Source organism: Bos indicus x Bos taurus, chromosome 26 (genome assembly GCF_003369695.1).
Source record: "Bos indicus x Bos taurus breed Angus x Brahman F1 hybrid chromosome 26, Bos_hybrid_MaternalHap_v2.0, whole genome shotgun sequence".
NCBI classification, from domain to species: domain Eukaryota; kingdom Metazoa; phylum Chordata; class Mammalia; order Artiodactyla; family Bovidae; genus Bos; species Bos indicus x Bos taurus.
The window spans coordinates 32,966,502-32,989,774 of record NC_040101.1 but is presented as its reverse complement, the minus strand read 5'-3'; the positions used below and the strand labels follow the sequence as shown (position 1 = coordinate 32,989,774).

Genomic DNA, 23,273 nt, shown 5'->3' with positions numbered 1-23,273 from the left:
GTATGATCTGATTTCCAGAGTCCTTTAGCATGAGCTCTTTATTTGGAAAGCCTAATTGAATAAACAAAGCTAAAGTCTACACAGAAGAATAACACAATTGTTCCATGTTTGCTGAGCACCTTCTCAGCACTCCTGTACTTGGTTTCACAAGTTAGTTTACACTTGCTTTTAATTTGCTTAACAAGTACTCTTAAAATATCCTTCCCACGTGTCCTGTCTGAGGATTCAGCGACCCTGTGGGTCTGTGTTCACAGCTCTGCCCTCAGCACCTGGGACAGTTCTGAGTCGATGTTCAGTAACCATCTGCCACATGAACTCCAGGGTAAGGACCCAGCCCTGTCATTTTTACATCACTTCCAAATACCACCATACCGCACTAGGAATTCAAAACCTGCTGCTGACTGACTAGATGCAGAAAGGAACGACATTCACTAAGACATACGGGGTAAGTGCAATTAGTACCTTTTTTCCCCTCTTTCTTCCCCTCAGGCCATTTCAGTCTTGTTGGTGTCATCATGACAGCTGGAGAGCCAGAAAATAACTGCAACAAGAAAATTTTAGAGTGGCTTAAATGTCCTAATGTCATTCGTATAAACAGATTTTGCTAACAGAGGAATTATTTACTTGTTCAATTTCAATATAGAGAGTTTTAACAACATATCCATATCTCACTAATCTTAACTGTTTTATTGCTGGCTTAATGAAGTAACCATTCCTGGAAGGATGATTCCGTGGCTAATGCAGTGTCAGGCAGGCCTGGCTCAAATGTTACCCAGCCTGTGGAGTCTCCCAGTCAGAACTGCTGCCTCCAGCACTTTGTGTGTGGGTATTTCACTGCGTTTGTCACTTCTGCCTATGTCTGGCTATGTCCTCCCTGAACTTGAAATGTGTTTGTTGAATGAATCAGTGAACGCCTACAGAAAAAAGACAATCAGCATAAATGAAAAGATAGAGAAAAAAGGCTGAATGGCCCAAAGAAACAGAGTAAAACAAATGATGGCATGTTAATTTTCTTCTTTTCTACAGATGAACACCCACAAAGAAAAAGTACAAAGAACAGTATCTTACCAAGTTCATATTTTCTTTGCTGGCTCTCTTCAATTCACCAATGGCTACCGAATCCGGAGTAGGGTACTTGTTTTTCTTTTCTGACATCATCTGATTTCCCAGGACCTTCCGCTGATTTAGGAAAAGAAAATATGTGATTTATAAACAGCTACTATATCTGTATTATATATATCTATACTGGCCTTCAAAACTACAGTTTCTTAAGTTAAAAAATCTCAGCTCTCTGATAAAGAGTCCCACAGGCATCTTACATGAGAGGTCAAAGCACGTTATTAAAAAACCTAAGATCATTGCCTTTCTTAAGATGATCACTACTCTTCTTTAAACTATCTAAGGACCAAAACATTAAAAGAAACTTTATAGTTGATTTAAACCAACTAATATGGGCCAATTACAATGTTTCTGAGGCCATAAAAGAAATGCCAGTTACCTACCAGTATAATTTTTTCCCTAAAGACATGTCTCTGGCAGCTTTTAAGAGTCCCTCCTCCCCTCCCTACTAAGAGACACTTAACACAAGGTCCACTCTAAGATTTTGCTTCCCTGTCATGTCTTCCTCACACAGGATTGGAAAATTTGGAAAAATTCTCTAAGAGCTCCTATTATAACCACAAGAGGATACGGGCCTTCTTAAAAAGGTCATGTGATTATACTGACATTCACTGCAAGACTAAAAGCCCTTTCATCTCTGAACAGCTTAGAAGCTGATGTAACCTACTGTAACAGCTGACAGTGACAATTCTACCATCTTTGAAGAAATCCTCTCTTTCTTCTCCTTAGAGAATAAATTTGAATTCCAAAAAAAGAACATATCAAAACTAGAACATTAAACTTTACAATATAAACATCAGTAGGAATATTCTGATGCAATAAATCATTTACATAAGAGGAATTTTGGAGGAAAAAAATCTAACCAAAAAAAGGTATCAAAGCAGGAAAGAAATCAAACAGCTAAAACACAGAAATGCTGGAAAAATAAGGCCAGTCCATCTTCCTTTCAGAAGTCAGGTATCACCACATAGTAAGCTGAACAGGGCATGCCAGGAGTCATAGGACTAGCTATAAAGCTTCCACTGAGTTTTTTAACAGATCTTTCACGATTCCTTTGCTGTCAAGCAGAAACCTACATCTATTATTAGCTTGAAAGTCTCCTTATTTACAACGAAAACACTTAATCCTTCTGTCCTACGAAACTCGCTAACACTGTGTTTAAATTATTGTTCTGAAATGTTTTCTCCTGATAGAATTATAAGCTCTTTTATAATTCTAAAGTTTTAAATTCTCTCTCAGTAAAGAAGAGGGCAGATGCCAAGAGAATATTATATTCTTACCTTTCAAGCAACGTTTAGCAATACTTCTAGAACCAACAGCAGAAGAGCTCACTATGAAGAAAAAACTACAGCCATCTAACTTCATTTAAAGGAACATTTCTTTGACTAACACAGAGAAACATGTATTTAACTATTACTTTCCTTATTACCAATCATCTCTATGACCAAGAAGAGCGACAGACTCTCCTTGGTTTCTTTATGCCTGGAAATTTGATCCCCCATCATCAGCTGTCTACTGCCACCTGCTGGCAATATGCCTTAGTTACGAGTTCAGATCTTCCAGAAGACCGGGGTAAACTGAATATACAAACAACGATGGCAGCAACAGCACAGAAGTATATGCTGCATTTGCTTTAAGTATATGCTAAATTTGCTTTAAAAACAAGATTTTTAATGAAGTTTTAGACGAAGAAAAGAAAACAACTGATCAAAATTTGGGGTTTACCTAAGAGTCACTAGGCTATTGGAAAATCTATTTCTAGTGTCTGTCAACTTTTTCACTTCTCCGTAACTTCAGCAACCTGCACAGTAAATCAGGAATGAGGACTCTGTCCTTAGCCCCAGACGACAGCAAAGGACCTTTATTTCTCTTACCCCTTACTTTTCCAATCACAGAGTCCCTTTCTCTGATTTGAAACACAGCAGAATGCTTTGAAAATTAAAAGCATTTCCAAATTCTATCCTTTTCTCTTTATAAGCGAACCCTTTATAGAACCCCAAAGAATGGAACAAAACTGTTTATGCCTAAGAAGAGCCAGATTGTTAAGTTTTCTCACGATCAACACTGAAAATGACAGCACAGCACGCCTACCTTAATGAGGCCACTGAAGGACCGTGAGCGAGCCCTTTTCCGCACCGGGGGAGTAGAAGGCTCACGTCCCGGTGTCTGGGTCCCAGAATGCTTATTAAACTAGAAGCAAACATACAGAACATTTTGTTACAGTCTCCCATCAAGAGACAGCATTCTGTGACAATTAATAGCTAAATGTAAATACCCAGAGACGTCCAGGAATAAGTCAATGTGTACATACATGGATTAGTAGGTTGGCAAGCAAATCACAAAGGCAGAAATTATGCCACCAAGAACTCAAATTTTATTAAATTAGCCTGAGGATAAGTTAAATACTACATACCCCAAAGCAATAAAATTGGAATCAGATCAAGCTTCTAGAATTAGATCTAACCACCAGTTTACAGCAAATACAGAGGACTAAGGAACATCTTAAATAATACCACAGGAATGCAATCAGCAAAATCCTGACTGTAGGAGACAAACAATCTGCCTGCTTTCACAAATCAAGTGCAAAGAGAGCAGGAGGATGAGTATGTGTGTGTTTAAACGCAATGTGGTATCTGGACTGGCCCCTAGAACAGAAAAAGGATACTAGTGTTAAAACTGGTAAAATCCAAATAAAGTCTGCAATGTTAATAGTAATTACTAATGTTAACTTCTTAGTTTTGACAACTAAGGAGGAACACTAGTTAACATTAGAAGGAACTAGGTGAAAGGTATGTGGGAATTCTGTACTATCTTTGCAATTTTTCTCCAAATCTAAATCATTTCAAATTTAAAAGTTTAGTCAAACAAACAAGCTTCAGCAATTTTTAGGGAGAAAAAAACAGGAAGGGGAGAGAAGGGACCTATGTATTAAAAGAAACCTAGTAGCTGTACCAGCTTCCCCCAGAGAATGCATACCCTTTGGTCATGCCACTTCTAGGAAATAATCTGCAAAGAGAATACTTATGAACAAAAATGTATAAAGTAAAAAAATGCCTAATTTCCCCAATATGTGCAGCAGAGGACAAACTATATATATCAGGTTATATACAATGAAATATACAAGCATTAAAAATGCTTATAGACTTTTAATGACATGGAAAATATTCTGCTATAATGTTATATGAAAAGGGTAGGGTATTTTAAAAATGGAATATATATTTTTACCTCAATTAAGCAAAAAAATATGAAATATATATTCATGGAAAGAAATACAAGAAGGAAATACTTCAAAATGTGACCAGTAGATTATAGATGATTTTAACTTCGTCTTGACACTCTTCTGGAGACTCCAATGTTTCTGCAGTGAGTATTCGTTATTTTTATAATGATGGAGAATAGTAAAGTTATAGCTTTTTTTCAAAAATGAATGGCCACATTTTAAATGTAGGCAAGGAGTTTACAAGCATGCATGAGAAAACACTTATGCTGTAACGGTTAATGAAAAAGGGAGAAATGAAAGTATATGATACGATTACAACTATGTCAAAATATATCCATAGGAAACAGACTGAAAGAATATCCAATATGTAAACCCTGGTAGGATGAGTGATTTATTTTCTTTTAATCCTTCTCTATAATTTTCCAGTTTTCTAAGAAGAGCAAAACTAAAGCTAGTTTTTTCCTTTGTATTATCTTTGACCTCAGTCTTCTTGGTGAGATAAGTCATTTACACTTGTCCTACCTGAATTACTGGCTTAGTTTCTACCAAGAATTAAACCATAAAACTGCTTTAAATCTGTAGTATTACTCAGCCATAAAATTCCAGTCACAGCACAATTTGCTAGATCTCAAAGTAACTTCAAAGAGAGTGAAAGAAAAATTTCTCTTAAAGGACTTTGTCAACTGTTAAGAACAGTTCAGTTCAACATTTTCGGAGCACTTGTTTTTGTCTGGCCCCATGCTTGAGATAAACTATAAAAAATAAAAATAAAGACACAGACTCATCCCTCAAGAAGGTCCCAGTTGAATAAGAAGTCAAGAGGCTGACCTTGCCTGTTTAGCTAAAATTCAAGAAGGGTTGAGACAAAATAAATTTCCTGAGAAAGAAACTAACCATGTCATCAGTATTTACACTCTGAGTCTCAAGATGGCAAATAAGAGACCCAATTTTGCTCCCACAGCTCCAAAATAAACAAACTTAGCCACTAGAATAAGTATCAGACTAGGCTCTTGATTTCATGTTTTCTAACTGCAAACAACTTCCTGGTGAGAGCTACCACTTCTGTCCTGCTATGCCAGCCACTTTACATAGATTCTCTCTAATCTTTACGACCATGGAACATGGGCATTACAATTACCAACAAGAAGACTAAGATTCAGAAAGACTGGGTTATTTGCCAGACTTAAATGTCGTACATGATCAACTTAGAAAAACTAACCACACTGGATCCTTCTGTTTACTCAAGAAATCCAAGAGCCTCCACCTCTTTCCCTAGTCGGGCAGCAGACAGAAATCACCACTGAGGGTCCATAGACAAGTCTGTTTTCTTGACTAAACCAAAGCTTGGCCAGTAAAAGACAAAAACTAAATGAAATTGTTCATACTATTCCCTAGTGATTCCACAGGCAAAAATCACACCCTAACGCCCGTCACCCTCCCTGCCTTCCGCACCTGTCTGATGAGCTGTTTCTTCTTCGCCGACTCTGGCATATTATGAACGTGTTGGAACAATTCTCTTAGTGCCTCTTCCGTACGCTGCTGGGTCTCCTCCTGATGAGAGCAGGAATCAACCCGGTTCCATTTTTGAGATTTTGCCAGTTGGAAGGACCTGGTTTGACATGAAGCTATCAGATCAAGATCATCCTATGGAAAATTTAAAAGAAAAGTGAATTAATATGTCTTGCCAGCTTTGTTTCCAGATTCCCCCAACCCTGGAAGACAAAAAAAAGGGAGGGTGAGATGTGGGGTACATCTCAGAAGTAGGAACAAGTAAAACCTAAACTATCATCAGATAAAGAGAAGCCTACAATTAAAGACTGTATCAATAGCCTACTCCCATGACCTGCCCAGAAAACCTATATTCATTTAGAATACTGCCATCAAAAAATATATTTATATAATAGTCCACTATTCAGAGCATCTTTTAATCTCATATTTCTCACTGTTATCCTATGGGTTAAGCAGGGAAAGTATCATTATTACCATTTCACTGAAGTAAAAACTGAAGTTAAGTTGTATCTAGATACTAAAGTGACAGACCCATCTTGGAGACCAGATTCACTGGTTCTTGGCTGGTGCTCTTCCCCACACATGACAATATGTGATAACTACACAGCAGTAGTAGAGAAATAAAAACAACTTTCTAAGAAAAACCACACTCCAGTTAAACTAGTTAAAATAAAATACTGTTTTCCTGGTCACACCAAATATTTGCTGAATGAGAGGTAAAAACCAACAGGAGTAGGAAAAAAAGCATAAGATGACAGCTTCAAGTTTCTAATCAAGACAGACTAAACAGAAATCATCAAAAAGTGCTTGTGACTTTTTTTTAACTTCTCACTTTTAAAGCTCAATAACCATATGTAATCTTGTTAATAGGAGAAGGCAATGGCACCCATTGCCTGGAAAATCCCATGGATGGAGGAGCCTGGTGGGCTGCAGCTCATGGGGTCGTGAAGAGTCGGAAACGACTGAGCGACCTCACTTTTCACTTTCATGCATTGGAGAAGGAAATGGCAACCCACTCCAGTGTTCTTGCCCGGAGAATCTCAGGGACAGCGGAGCCTGGTGGGCTGCCGTCTATGGGGTAACACAGAGTTGGACACGACCGAAGCGACTTAGCAGCAGCAGCAGCAGCAATTGCTTTCTAAGCTCATACAGTCTTAGGTCTTTTAGACATTTCAGTGTTACCTTACCAAGGAACTTCAAAGAATGTCTTATATAAAAATGTACTTTCGTAGCTAAAAATATTTAGATCAGTCGCTCAGTCATGTCCGACTCTTTGCGACCCCATGAATCGCAGCACGCCAGGCCTCCCTGTCCATCACCAACTCCCGGAGTTCACTCAGACTCACGTCCATCGAGTCAGTGATGCCATCCAGCCATCTCATCCTCTGGCGTCCCCTTCTCCTCCTGCCCCCAATCCCTCCCAGCATCAGAGTCTTTTACAATGAGTCAACTCTTCGCATGAGGTGGCCAAAGTACTGGAGTTTCAGCTTTAGCATCATTCCTTCCAAAGAAATCCCAGGGCTGAGCTCCTTCAGAATGGACTGGTTGGATCTCCTTGCAGTCCAAGGGACTCTCAAGAGTCTTCTCCAACACCACAGCTCAAAAGCATCAATTCTTCGCCGCTCAGTCTTCTTCACAGTCCAACTCTCACATCCATACATGACCACTGGAAAAACCATAGCCTTGACTAGATGAACCTTTGTTGGCAAAGTAATGTCTCTGCTTTTCAATATGCTATCTAGGTCATAACTTTCCTTCCAAGGAGTAAGCGCCTTTTAATTTCATGGCTGCAGTCACCATCTGCAGTGATTTTGGAGCCCAGAAAAATAAAGTCTGACACTGTTTCCACTGTTTCCCCATCTATTTCCCATGAAGTGATGGGACCAGATGCCATGATCTTCATTTTCTGAATGTTGAGCTTTAAGCCAACTTTTTCACTCTCCACTTTCACTTTCATCAAGAGGCTTTTGAGTTCCTCTTCACTTTCTGCCATAAGGGTGGTGTCATCTGCATATCTGAGGTTATTGATATTTCTCCCAGCAATCTTGATTCCAGCTTGTGTTTCTTCCAGTCCAGCGTTTCTCATGATGTACTCTGCATAGAAGTTAAATAACAGGGTGACAATATACAGTCTTGACGTACTCCTTTTCCTATTTGGAACCAGTCTGTTGTTCCATGTCCAGTTCTAACTGTTGCTTCCTGACCTGCATACAAATTTCTCAAGAGGCAGATCAGGTGGTCTGGTATTCCCATCTCTTTCAGAATTTTCCACAGTTTATTGTGATCCACACAGTCAAAGGCTTTGACATAGTCAATAAAGCAGAAATAGGTATTTTTCTGGAACTCTCTTGCTTTTTCCATGATCCAGCGGATGTTGGCAATTTGGTTCCTCTGCCTTTTCTAAAACCAGCTTGAACATCTGGAAGTTCATGGTTCACATATTGCTGAAGCCTGGCTTGGAGAATTTTGAGCATTACTTTACTAGCGTGTGAGATGAGTGCAATTGGGCGGTAGTTTGAGCATTCTTTGGCATTGCCTTTCTTTCGGATTGGAATGAAAACTGACCTTTTCCAGTGCTGTGGCCACTGCTAAGTTTTCCAAATTTGCTGGCATATTGAGTGCAGCACTTTCACAGCATCATCTTTCAGGATTTAGAATAGCTCAACTGGAATTCCATCACCTCCACTAGCTTTGTTCATAGTGATGCTTTCTAAGGCCCACTTGACTTCACATTCCAGGATGTCTGGCTCTAGGTCAGTGATCACACCATTGTGATTATCTTGGTCGTGAAGATCTTTTTTGTACAGTTCTTCTGTGTATTCTTGCCACCTCTTCTTAATATCTTCTGCTTCTGTTAGGTTCATACCATTTCTGTCCTTTATCGAGCCCATCTTTGCATGAAATGTTCCTTTGGTATCTCTGATTTTCTTGAAGAGCTCTCTAGTCTTTCCTATTCTGTTGTTTTCCTCTATTTCTTTGCATTGATTGCTGAAGAAGGCTTTCTTATCTCTTCTTGCTATTCTTTGGGACTCTGTATTCAGATGCTTATATCTTTCCTTTTCTCCTTTGCTTTTCGCTTCTCTTCTTTTCACAGCTATTTGTAAGGCCTCCCCAGACAGCCATTTTGCTTTTTTGCATTTCTTTTCCATGGGGATGGTCTTGATCCCTGTCTCCTGTACAATGTCACGAACCTCATTCCATAGTTCATCAGGCACTCTATCTATCAGATCTAGGCCCTTAAATCTATTTCTCACTTCCACTGTACAATCATAAGGGATTTGATTTAGGTCATACCTGAATGGTCTAGTGGTTTTCCCTACTTTCTTCAATTTCAGTCTGAATTTGGCAACAAGCAGTTCATGGTCTGAGCCACAGTCAGCTCCTGGTCTTGTTTTTGCTGACTGTATAGAGCTTCTCCATCTTTGGCTGCAAAGAATATAATCAATCTGATTTCAGTGTTGACCATCTGGTGATGTCCATGTATAGAGTCTTCTCTTTATGTTGTTGGAAGAGGGTGTTTGCTATGACCAATTTTCTTGGCAAAACTCTATTAGTCTTTGCCCTGCTTCATTCCATATTCCAAGGCCAAATTTGCCTGTTACTCCAGGTGTTTCTTGACTTCCTACTTTTGCATTCCAGTCCCCTATAATAAAAAGGACATCTTTTTTGGGTGTTAGTTCTAAAAGGTCTTGTAGGTCTTCACAGAACCGTTCAACTTCAGCTTCTTCAGCGTTACTGGTTGGGGCATAGACTTGGATTACTGTGATATTGAATGGTTTGCCTTGGAAACGAACAGAGATCATTCTGTTGTTTTTGAGATTGCATCCAAGTACTGCATTTCAGACTCTCTTGTTAACCATGATGGCTACTCCATTTCTTCTAAGGAATTCCTGCCCGCAATAGTAGATATAATGGTCATCTGAGTAAAATTCACCCATCCCAGTCCATTTCAGTTCGCTGATTCCTAGAATGTCGACATTCACTCTTTCCATTTCTTGTTTGACCACTTCCAATTTGCCTTGATTCATGGACCTGACATTCCAGGTTGCTATTTACAGACTTTTCTTATACATTTTATTTTCCTATGTCTCACTTTGATTCCAAGCTTTGTTTTAAATCTCCACTAATCTAAATTAGCTCTCTCCTTGTTTGGGCCAAGAGCAATTTTCTATTCTTACCTTTGATGCTTGAGTTCTGGAACCCAAATAGTGCAATCTGGCACATTCCCGAATATAAGCAGGAGCCTGGGCAAGACATAAAAGAAAATCAAGAACAAACGGTTAGCAGTATCTAAAATTCTTGCAGATCATGAGGACAGTGGTTCTTAAAATGATCTGACTGGCAGATTATTCTAGAAAAACCAAAGATCCTCAAAATGCCTTATTTCACAGTGTCACTTCTCTTGCACCAAAAAGATAGCTCAAGAAATCTAACAGGAACATTGTGAGAAGACACGACCATAGTTTTAAAAATCACACATGGCACCTATGTGTGTGTATATATAATTTTTTTCAAATGAACCAAAACAGACATCTCTAGTAATGTTTATACTCACAAAAACTACCCCCAAATCCTTACAAATTTCAAGTGGTCCCTAAATCACATTTTAGAAACACTGGATAGAAAATACCATTTTGAATTACTGTGGAGTAACAACAGAAAAGGAATAATTTAGCTTACTGATATACTACTGAGAATCCTCTGATAAGTACCCTGAAACAATACTAGTAGAAGAATAAATAATATAACCACGATGGAAGAGAATCTGGCACTATCTTAAAAAATTACGTTTTCATTTATCCTTTAAACCAGAAATTTCACTTCTGAAAACCTATCCTGAAGATATAACTCCAAAAATACAAAACATACTTGGATAAAACTAATAGATACAAGCAGGTGTCTATTAATAGGAAGTTGGTTGAATAAGCTTTTATTAATATAATCCATACAATGAAGTGCTATGCAGTAGTTAAAAAGGAGAGAAGGAAACACTTTATGAATTGATATGAGTCTTTCCAGGACCTGCTGTTGAGTGGAAAAGTTACACAGCAGTGTATAAAGTACTTGAGTGAGAAAGAAGAGGAAACAAAGAGTATACACACATATATACAGTAGAGTCAGACACCACTGAGCGACTGAACTGAACGGATACAGTACTTATGTTTTTACAAAACAAAACACTAAGAAAATAATGAAAATGGTTTGGAAAAGAACTCAAATTTCTCTAAGTATACTTTTCTAAGAAATTTTGACTTTTGAACGATGTAAACATACCACAGTTTCAAAAAAATAAATCCAAAAGAAAAAAAAGCAAACCCTAAACTGAGTAACAACAACAAAATAAGCATATCTGTATATCAATTTGACAATGTAAGCATAGAGAAAGGAATTATTCCACCAACTTTTAAAAACTGTATTCTGACTATACAGTATACAGCCTAGTGAGATATATTCAAGGGAAAAGGAACTGTAAGGAAATATTAAACTTCCATCAGCAGATATACACAAGTTTACTATTAGTAGTAATAGTTACATTATTTTGAAACTAATTTGTTATATTGCAGGATAAAACAAATAACATATATAAATGCTATTAAAATCTAAAATTTGCAATGTAAAAATTTATGTAAGTATAAAGTAAAAGAAGTCAAGGAAAAGAAAGCTCTGTAGTGTTAAATCTGAATTGGAAATACTACTATGATCTAGGGATTCCCTGGTGGGTCAGAGGTTAAAGCGTCTGCCTGCAATGCGAGAGACCCGAGTTCAATCCCTGGGTTGGGAAGATTCCCTGGAGAAGGAAATGGCACCCCACTCCAGTATTCTTGCCCGGAGAATCCCATGGAGAGAGGAGCCTGGTGGGCTGCAGTCCACGGGATCTCAAAGAGACATACACAACTGGGCTTCTTCACTTTCACTATGAAATGATGATTTCCTTTTAAAAAAATTTTTTATCTACTTCCTTGCCTTCAAAGAGCCTAGGAGCAATATCACTCAAGAAACAATAAGTAGGTACACCCAGTGTCAGTGGAATAATCTAGGACTCCCTGAAGAAAATAATTGATTCCAGGCCCAGGGCAGAGCAAGTACAAAGTAAGCTGGGGACATTTATGCCAGAATGGAAACACTCAAAGACTAATGGAGTCCTGTCAAAAGACACAGCAGGAAACAGCTTGCAAGGGCTATTATGGTCCAGATTCAGTACAATTTGAATATCAAAATTAACAACAGAAATTGACTAACACTTTGAATAACTAAAAATCCATGAGTCTACAGAGACTCATAAAAAAAGAAAGTAAGAGGGGACTTCCCTGGAGGTCCAGTGGTTAAGACTCTGCGCTTCCAGTGCAGGGGACACAGGTTCAATCCCTAGTTGGGGAACTAAGACCCCACATGCCACATGCTGTGGCCAAAAAATAAAAATTTTTTTTTAAATAAGAGAGAAAGAAGAAAAGCTCTTGTCCAAGGACGAAAGTCAGCTAATAAAGATTAAATAATAGAATTAGAAAATCACTATTTTGTAATACCCAATATAGTTACAGATGCCAGCAGGATTATCAGTGGATGCTAAAGCCATTACACTCAGTGATCACCCTGCAGGTGACCTACTAACTGCCAAGGGGAAATGCACCTTGATAATTGAGAGATGAGGCAGCTAAATTAGCAAAAGCAGCATCACTATGGCAATCTGACATTCTGTGCCTCCTAACGTGATGCAATATGATGCAATACGTTGTACACAAATATCACCTATGAATCTTTGCCCAAAATGCTTAATCTGAATCTAATCAAGCCTCTAGACCCAACTTGTGGTTTATAGGAGCCACGGAGAAAGGGATAAAGGATAAAGGAACAAGCTAAACAACCCTGAGAAAACAGTAAGACAAATTCAGAAAATGGAATATTCTGAACACAATAGGCCTGAATACTTTAACAAATCAATAACATAAAGAAAAAGGGCAGTAATTATTCTAGATTAAAAGTGACATAATAAAGCAAAACATGAGCCTTGATCAGTTTATGTTTTTAAAAAAAGAAACTATGAAATACATTCAATGGACAGCTGGTGAAATTTGAATATGAATTGAACATTAGCTGATATGAAATTGTTATAAATTCTCTTAGATGTGATAATGATACTGTGAATATTAGGAGAATATTCGTATTCTTAGGAGATGCATGCCTTTTCTTAATTGGTACTTCTGTATTACTATTTGACTTCTTTTTTCTTTGTTTTTTTATTTTTTGAATTACGAAAAAATGATAATACATTTACATACCTGGAAAACAGAGCAAAGTTATATATAGTTCTACTATATATTACAATTATTTGGGGGGGTTAGATAAGTTAAGTTGGAGATAAGATAAGATAAGATAAGATAAGTCTCAGTTGGAGTTTCAATATCAAACGCTCAAAAATTAATACAATGAATAGACAGAAGAGTAGACGGATATAGTCATGCTTAAGTTTTAAAGGACAAAATACCATGTCAGTGGTTCAGCCAAAAAAAGTAAATAAAAAGCATGAACGTAGAGAGATAAAGCAAATATGCCAAATGGTGACATTCATTGAATCTGAGAGTTTTATTTCAATCTTTCAACTTTTCTCCATATTTGAAAAACTTCATAATGAAGTTTTCCAAAAATGAGTCTCATGACAAAGACATTACGTTATCTAAAGTTTAATTTTTCCCTTGGTAAACTACAGAAGAGAGCCAAAGGAAATGTCCTCCAAACAAGAATATGACAGCCCACATCATCTATTTTAAAACTTCATTAAAAAAAAAAAAACAGGACTTCCCTGATGGCCTGGTGGTTAAGAATCCAACTGCCAACACAGGGGACGGCCGTTTGAACCCTGCCCCCAGGAAGAGTCTGCATGCCATGGAACACCTAAGCCTGAGTGCCAGAGCTATTGAACCTGAACTCTAGGGCCTGGCAGCTGCGACTACTGAGCCTGTGTGCCACCACTACTGAAGCCCGAGCGCCCTTGACCCTGTGCTCTGCAACGAGAGAAGCCAGCACCATGAGAAGCCTGTGTACCTCAACAAAAAGTAATCCCTGATCACCACAACCAGAGAAAAACCCACACAAAGCAACCAAGATACAGCACGGCCAAAAATAAACAGATAATTTAAAAATTTTAAGAAGCATAAAAACCATTGCCCCAAAAAGATACTATGAGCTGAAGGGATACTCAGAAAGCGAATCAAAAGTAATCAAAAGTAGATGGGTTTAAATGAAAATCTGAGGGTCTGAGGTATTTTACAGTTCACAGGAAAACAACAAAGGGCCGGTTCACATAAAATGAGGATTGGCCTTAACTATATATGTGTGTGTGTGTGTGTGTGTGTGTGTGTGTGTGTGTATCATAATTTCCAAGAAAAGATGTGGTGACTCCTACTGAGAAGAGAGAAAACCAGATTGGGTCAGATGGACTTATAATAGTAGAAGACAGAACTTCAAGTAGTTAGGAATAATTTTAGGGGAAAAAATACAAAGTACACAGAAAAAAACAACATAGAATCTGAGGATAAGAGATAAACGATCCACCCAAGGAACCTGAGAACAAAAAGACAGAAAAGCACAAGACGAACAATGGGGTAAAGCAGGACCTCTCAGAATACAGAGCGCACAGAACAATCAACCACTTTTCATCCAGGGAGAAGCTTAGGGAAGAACCTACTGAGCCAAAGCGGTGAAGCAGGTGCCCACAAGGACAACAGTTCTGACTCAAATCCAAAGATAAAAGTTCTAAGACCAAAACAAACCCCCAAAAAAAGAAAGAAAGAAAAGACAGTCTTTGTCTCCTTTAGAGATGAAAAGAAGCTCAAAGAGTGCTCACACTAGCCTGGAAACAAAGATAAATAGCAAATAAGAATCAAAATCCCAAGAATGAGGAGCTAAACGAGAGATCTACAGAAAGGAAGAGCAAAACTAGACAATGTTTGAAAGAATGAAATAATTAAAACTTGTACCAAGCCGAAGAGTCCGAAATGCAGTACTTGGATGCAACCTCAAAAATGACAGAATGATCTCTGTTCATTTCTAAGGCAAACCATTCAATATCACGGCAATCCAAGTCTATGCACCAACCAGTAACGCTGAAGAAGCTGAAGTTGAACGGTTCTGTGAAGACCTACAAGACCTTTTAGAACTAACACCCAAAAAACATGTCCTTTTCATTATAGGAGACTGGAATGCAAAAGTAGGAAGTCAAGAAACACCTGGAGTAAAAGGCAAACTTGGCCTTGGAGTACAGAATGAAGTGGGGCAAAAACTAACAGTTTTGCCAAGAGAATGCACTGGTCATAGCAAACACCCTCTTCCAACAACACAAGAGAAGACTCTACACATGGACATCACCAGATGGTCAACACTGAAATTAGACTGATCATATTCTTTGCAGCCAAAGATGGAGAAGCTCTATGGAGTTAGCAAAAACAAGACCGGGAGCTGACTGTGGCTCAGATCATGAACTCCTTATTGCCAAATTCAGACTTAAATTGAAGAAAGTAGGAAAAACTACTAGACCACTCAGGTATGACCTAATCAAATCCCTTATAGAGTAGAAGTGAGAAATAGATTTAAGGGACTAGATCTGATAGACAGAGTACCTGATGAACTATGGACAGAGGTTCGTGACATTGTACAGGAGACAGGGATCAAGACGACCCCAAGAAAAAGAAAAGCAAAAACACAAAATGTCTGTCTGGGGAGGCCTTACAAATAGCTGTGAAAAGAAGAGAAGAGAAAAGCAAAGGAGAAAGGGAAAGATATAAACATCTGAATGCAGAGTTCCAAAGAATAGCAAGGTGAGAATAAGAAAGCCTTTCTCAGTGATCAGTGCAAAGAAATAGAGGAAAACAATAGAATGGGAAAGATTAGCGATCTCTTCAAGAAAATTAGAGATACCAAGGGAACATGTCATGCAAAGATGGGCTCAATAAAGGACAGAAATGGTATGGACCTAACAGAAGCAGAAGATATTAAGAAGAGGCGGCAAGGATACACAGAAGAACTATACAAAAAAGATCTTCATGACCCAGATAATCACAATTGTGTGATCACTCACCTAGAGCCAGACATCCTGGAATGTGAAGTCAAGTGGGCCTTAGGAAGCATCACTACGAAAAAAGCTAATGGAAGTGATGGAATTCCAGTTGAGCTATTTCAAATCCTAAAAGATGATGCTGTGAAAGTGCTACACTCAATATGTCAACAAATTTGGGAAACTCAGCAGTGGCCACAGGACTGGAGAAGGTCGGTTTTCATTCCAATCCGAAAGAAAGGCAATGCCAAAGAATGCTCAAACTACCGCCCAATCGCACTCATCTCACACGCTAGTAAAGTAATGCTCAAAATTCTCCAAGCCAGGCTTCAGCAATATGTGAACTGTGAACTTCCAGATGTTCAAGCTGGTTTTAGAAAAGGCAAAGGAACTAGAGATCAAATTGCCAACATCCGCTAGATCATGGAAAAAGCAAGAGAGTTCCAGAAAAACATCTATTTCTGCTTTATTGACTATGTCAAAGCCTTTGACTGTGTGAATCACAATAAACTGGAAAAATCTGAAAGAGATGGGAATACCAGACCACCTGACCTGCCTCTTGAGAAATCTGTATGCAGGTCAGGAAGCAACAGTTAGAACTGGATATGGAACAACAGACTGGCTCCAAATCGGAAAAGGAGTACGTCAAGGCTGTATATTGTCACCCTGTTATTTAACTTATATGCAGAGTACATCATGAGAAATGCTGGGCTGGAAGAAACACAAACTGGAATCAAGATTGCTGGGAGAAATATCAGCAATCTCAGATATGCAGACAACACCACCCTTATGGCAGAAAGAGCCTCTCGATGAAAGTGAAAGAGGAGAGTGAAAAAGTTGGCTTAAAGCTCAACATTCAGAAAACTAAGATCATGGGCATCAGGCCCCATCACTTCATGGCAAATAGATGGGGAAACCGTGGAAACAGTGACAGACTTTATTTTGGGGGGCTCCAAAATCACTGCAGATGGTGACTGCAGCCATGAAATTAAAAGATGCTTACTCCTTGGCAGGACAGTTATGACCGACCGATATACCATATTAAAAAGCAGAGACATTACTTTGCCAACAAAGGTCTGTCTAGTCAAAGCTATGGTTTTTCCAGTAGTCACGTATGAATGTGAGAGTTGGACTATAACGAAGGCTAAGCACCGAAGAATTTATGTTTTTGAACTGTAGTGTTAGAGAAGACTCTTAAGGGTCCCTTGGACTGCAAGAACAATCCTAAAGGAAATCAGTCCTGAATATTCACTGGAAGGACGGATGCTGAAGCTGAAACTCCAATCCTTTGGCCACCTGATGCAAAGAACTGAGTCATCTGAAAAGTCTCTGATACTGGTAAAGACTGAAGGTGAGAGGAGAAGGGGACGACAGAGGATTAGATGGATGGATGGCATCACCGACTCAATGGACATGAGTTTGGGTAAACTCTGGGAGCTGGTGATGGACAGGGAGGCCTGGCGTGCTGCAGTCCATAGGGTCGCAAAGAGTCGGACACGACTGAGCGACTGAACTAAACTGAACTGAACTAAGCCAAATACATCTAGGAGACTGTACTCATGTTTTATCTCTAAGGTTTGTATAATCTGTATTCTTATGATCCTCCACAGTGAAATGTTACCTGACACAGTAAAGTAAAAGAGACTTTGCTGGTGTGATTAAGTTAAAGACCTTGCAATGGGAGAGTATCCCAGGTTATCTAAGCAGGTTCACTTATAATCATAATCACAAGGGTTCTCAGAAGCAGATAAATTTTCCCAGCTGTGGTTAGAAGGAAACATGACTATAGTAGAAGGATCAGAGAGACACAACATTGCTAGCCTTGAAGATGGAGAAAGGGGACTACAAGCCAAGGAATAGGGGCAATCTCTAGGAGCTGGAAAAGACAAGTAAACAGATTCTCTGCTAGAACATCCAGAAAGGAGTGCATCCCTGCCAGCACCTTAGTTTTAGCCCAGTGAGATTCCTGCCAGACTTCTGACCTATAGAAATGTAAGATAATTTTTTTTAATTAAAATTGAATAAAAAAAAAAAAAAAAGAGAAGAAAAAAAAAAAAAAGAAATGTAAGATAACAAATTTGTGTTGTTTTAAGTCACTTTAAAAAAATCCTTCACAGTGAAGTGCAACTTCATCGTATACCTGAATTGTGTATGCTGGACCAAGGGCAAGAGAATGGGCCCAACAGATAACAGATCAGAAGGTGGGAAAGCTAAACTATGAGATGCAATGAGATCTCTGTGATCCCATCTCTCTTGCAACTTATGAGTGGTGGGCCACAAAAAGTTAACCCCATGGCAATGGTAGCAAGAGAAAAGAGTTCTGTTAGGAAGTGCACCTAGAAATTCCCCATTTTGATTCACAACTACTGCCTTACTCTTCCTATTCACAACTCCTCCCAACTTATTCCCATAAAATCATGCTTTGGAACTAGTTCTTCCTCTAAATGAGGAGTATACGAACTGATTTGAGAGATCTTTGCTCACCATTAAAAACTATTCTTTCTCCAGTTGTCCTGTGACTACTGCTCTAATTCACTTATCTAAATCTTGACTTCTAATTGATCATAATCTTTGACTTGGGCACCTAAGCCTCCAATACAGCCCTGACCCTTTGTTTTCCAGGCTACTAAGCCAAAGATTCTGACCTGTGTTTCCTAATCTCCGAACTTTGGATCACACCACCCTGAATGGGTAAATTCTAGGGTGGCCTCCATGTTTACATTCTGCATAACTCCCTCTTCCTGGTGTGAATGGATTTGTGACTTGTTGCTAACCAATAAAATATTGGTGACTTGAGTGTTACTCCTGTGATGATTGGGTTACATGATATAGCTAAACAATTGTGATAAAATTATGAGATTATATTTATAATACATGATATATGTAATATATTTTATATATATGCATAAAATACATCTCAATCTCCATCTTGTTAGCACACTCTAGAGAGACTCTCCTGTTGGCCTTGCAGACTATAAAGTAAGAAGAGAGACAAACTGAAGGAAAAACTGTTAAATAAAAAGGAACTAAAACTAGCCAGAGCAACTAGGCAAGAAAAAGAAATCAAAGACAGCCAAATTTGAAAGGAGTAAAATTATCTCTATTCATAGATGATATGACCTCATATGTAGAAAACCCTAAATATTTCATAGAAAAATTGTTAGAATTGATAAATTCAGCAAAGTAGCAGGATACAAAGTCAACACACAAAAATGAGTTGTACTTCCATACACCAACTATGAACAATCCACAAAGGAAATTAAGAAGACAACTTCATTTACATATAGCATCAAAAAGAATAAAGTACTTAGAAATTAACCAAGGAGGTAAAATTGTATTGGTACAATAAAAACTACAAAAATTCACTGAAAAAAATTAAAGTCAACATAACTAATGGAAAGACATCCCAGATTCATGGATTGGAAGACTTATTACTGTTAAAATGTCAACACTACCCAAAATAATCTACTGCACTCCCTATCAAGATTCCAATGATAGTTTTTACAGAAATAGAAAAATCCATCCTAAAATTCATACGGAGTCAAAGGGACCCCAAATAGCTAAAACAATATTGAGAAAGAAGAACAATGCTAGAGGACTCACATTTCCTTATTTCAAAACTTACTACAAAGCTACAGTCATCAAAACAGTATGATATTGGCATTAAGACAAACATACAGACCAACTGAACAGAAGAGGCTCCAGAAATAAACCCTCAGATGTACGGATTTTCAGTAAGAGTGACAAACAATACTATTCAATGGGGAAAGGCAGTTTTTTTTTAACAAATGATGCTGGGAAAACTGGATATCCACACGCAAAAGGATGAAACTGGACCACTACCTAATACCATATACAAAAATTACCAAAAATAGATAAACACAAGACATAAAAATATAAAACTATTAAAGCATAGGGCAAAAGCTTCAGAGCATTGGATCTGGCAAGGATTTCTTGCATATGTCACTAAAGGCATAGGCAACAAGAGAAAAAATGGACAAATGGGACTTCATAAAAAATTTTTTAATTTTGTGCAGCAAGACACTATTAACAAAGTAAAAGCAATCCACCCAGTGGGAAGAAATATTTTCACATCATATGTCTGATAAGTGATTAACATCTAGAATATATAAAGAATACCTACAACTCAGTAACAAAAAATAACAACCAATTCAAAAATGGGCAGGAATTCTCCGGTAGTCCAATGGTTAGGAACTGATGCTTTCACTCCTGTGGCATGGGTTCAATTCCTGGTCAGGGTAATAAGATCCCACAAGCCATGCAGCATGGCCAAAAAAGAAAAAAAGAAATGGGCAAAGGACTTGAATAGACATTTCCCCAAAGAAGATATGCAAATTAGCAATAAAGACATGATAAGGTGTTCAACATCACTAATCATTAGGAAATGCAAATCGAAACTACAATGAGTTGCCATCTCACACCCAATAACACAGTTACAATCAAAAAAATCCCCCAAACAAAATAACAAGTGTTGCTGAGGAAGCAAAGAAATGGGAATTCTTGTGTACTGTTGGTAAGAAGGTAAAATGGTGCATCAACTATGGAAAACAGTACAGGAGTTCTGTTAAAGCATACGACCCAACAATTCCATTTCTGGGTACGGAGTCGTACCTCAGAATCCAAAGAATATTGGTTCTAGGATTTCCCCATAGATACCAAAATCCATAGATACTCAAGTCCCTTATATAAAATGGTGTATTAACAGTATTTGCATATAAGCTAAATAATCTTCCTGTATACTTTAAGTCATCTGTAGATTACTTATAATCAGATCAGATCAGATCAGTCGCTCAGTTCTGTCCAACTCTTTGCGACCCCATGAATCGCAGCACGCCAGGCCTCCCTGTCCATCACCAACTCCCGGAGTTCACTCAGACTCACGTCCGTTGAGTCAGCGATGCCATCCAGCCATCTCATCCTCTGGCGTCCCCTCCTCCTCCTGCCCCCAATCCCTCCCAGCATCAGGGTCTTTTCCAATGAGTCAACTCTTCGCATGAGGTGGCCAAAGTACTGGAGTTTCAGCTTTAGCATCATTCCTTCCAAAGAAATCCCAGGGCTGAGCTCCTTCAGAATGGACTGGTTGGATCTCCTTGCAGTCCAAAGGACTCTCAAGAGTCTTCTCCAACACCACAGTTCAAAAGCATCAATTCTTCAGCGCTCAGCCTTCTTCACAGTCCAACCCTCACATCCATACATGACCACAGGAGAAACCATAGCCTTGACTAGACGAACCTTTGTTGGCAAAGTAACGTCTCTGCTTTTGAATATGCTATCTAGGTCATAACTTTCCTTCCAAGGAGTAAGCGTCTTTTAATTTCATGGCTGCGGTCACCATCTGCAGTGATTTTGGAGCCCAAAAAAATAAAATCAGACACGGTTTCCACTGTTTCCCCATCTATTTCCCATGAAGTGGTAGGACTGGATGCCATGATCTTCGTTTTCTGAATGTTGAGTTTTAAGCCAACTTTTTCACTCTCCACTTTTACTTTCATCAAGAGGCTTTCTGCCATAAGGGTGGTATCATCTGCATATCTGAGGTTATTGATATTTCTCCCAGCAATCTTGATTCCAGTTTGTGTTTCTTCCAGTCCAGCGTTTGTCATGATGTACTCTGCATATAAGTTAAATAAACAGGGTAACAATATACAGCCTTGACGAACTCCTTTTCCTATTTGGAACCAGTCTGTTGTTCCATGTCCACTTCAAACTGTTGCTTCCTGACCTGCATACAGATTTCTCAAGAGGCAGATCAGGTGGTCTGGTATTCCCTTCTCTTTCAGAATTTTCCACAGTTTATTGTGATCCACACAGTCAAAGGCTTTGGCATAGTCAATAAAGCAGAAATAGATGTTTTTCCGGAACTCTCTTGCTTTTTCTATGATCCAGCGGATGTTGGCAATTTGATCTCTGGTTCCTCTGCCTTTTCTAAAACCAGCTTGAACATCTGGAAGTTCATGGTTCACGTATTGCTGAAGCCTGGCTTGGAGAATTTTGAGCATTACTTTACTAGCGTGTCAGATGAGTGCAATTGTGCAGTAGTTTGAGCATTCTTTGGCATTGCCTTTCTTTCGGATTGGAATGAAAACTGACCTTTTCCAGTGCTGTGGCCACTGCTGAGTTTCCCAAATTTGCTGGCATATTGAGTGTAGCACTTTCACAGCATCATCTTTCAGGATTTGGAATAGTTCAACTGGAATTCCATCACCTCCATTAGCTTTGTTCGTAGTGATGCTTTCTAAGGCCCACTTGACTTCACATTCCAGGATGTCTGGCTCTAGGTCAGTGATCACACCATCGTGATTATCTGGGTCATGAAGATCTTTTTTATACAGTTCTTCTGTGTATTCTTGCCATCTCTTCTTAATATCTTCTGCTTCTGTTAGGTCCATACCATTTCTGTCCTTTTCGAGCTCATCTTTGCATGAAATGTTCCTTTGGTATCTCTGATTTTCTTGAAGAGATCCCTAGTCTTTCCCATTCTGTTGTTTTCCTCTATTTCTTTGCATTGATCGCTGAAGAAGGCTTTCTTATCTCTTCTTGCTATTCTTTGGAACTCTGCATTCAGATGTTTATATCTTTACTTTTCTCCTTTGCTTTTCGCTTCTCTTCTTTTCACAGCTATTTGTAAGGCCTCCCCAGACAGCCATTTTGTTTTTTTGCATTTCTTTTCCATGGGGATGGTCTTGATCCCTGTCTCCTGTACAATGTCACGAACCTCATTCCATAGTTCATCAGGCACTCAATCAGATCTAGGTCCTTAAATCTATTTCTCACTTCCACTGTATAATCATAAAGGATTTGATTTAGGTCATACCTGAGTGGTCTAGTGGTTTTTCCTACTTTCTTCAATTTCAGTCTGAATTTGGCAATAAGGAGTTCATGGTCTGAGCCACAGTCAGCTCCTGGTCTTATTTTTGCTGACTGTATAGAGCTTCTCCATCTTTGGCTGCAAAGACTATAATCAATCTGATTTCGGTGTTGACCATCTGGTGATGTCCATGTATAGAGTCTTCTCTTGTGTTGTTGGAAGAGGGTGTTTGTTATGACCAGTGCATTTTCTTGGCAAAACTCTATTAGTCTTTGCCCTGCTTCATTCCGTATTCCAAGGCCAAATTTGTCTGTTACCCCAGGTGTTTCTTAACTTCCTACTTTTGCATTCCAGTCCCCTATAATAAAAAGGACATCTTTTTGGGGTGTTAGTTCTAAAAGGTCTTGTAGGTCTTCACAGAACCGTTCAACTTCAGCTTCTTCAGCGTTACTGGTTGGGGCATAGACTTGGATTACTGTGATATTGAATGGTTTGCCTTGGAAACGAACAGAGATCATTCTGTCGTTTTTGAGATTGCATCCAAGTAC

General features: G+C 38.7%; 1 protein-coding gene across 4 annotated transcripts in view; it reads right to left on the bottom strand.

Annotated features, from left to right (window-relative positions):
* Positions 1-23,273, bottom strand: part of ARHGAP19 (Rho GTPase activating protein 19) — a 70,450-nt gene that overhangs the window by 8,120 nt on the left and 39,057 nt on the right. For 3 of the 4 annotated variants that reach the window (XM_027528561.1, XM_027528564.1, XM_027528562.1), the window contains exons 7-11: positions 10,027-10,092; positions 5,792-5,983; positions 3,211-3,309; positions 1,069-1,179; positions 463-541 (exon numbers count right to left, since the gene is read on the bottom strand). In XM_027528561.1, the coding sequence (XP_027384362.1) occupies positions 463-541; positions 1,069-1,179; positions 3,211-3,309; positions 5,792-5,983; positions 10,027-10,092 (547 nt within the window). The remainder of the gene's footprint in view (positions 1-462; positions 542-1,068; positions 1,180-3,210; positions 3,310-5,791; positions 5,984-10,026; positions 10,093-23,273) is intronic. The other variant, XM_027528563.1, reaches the window with a different exon arrangement.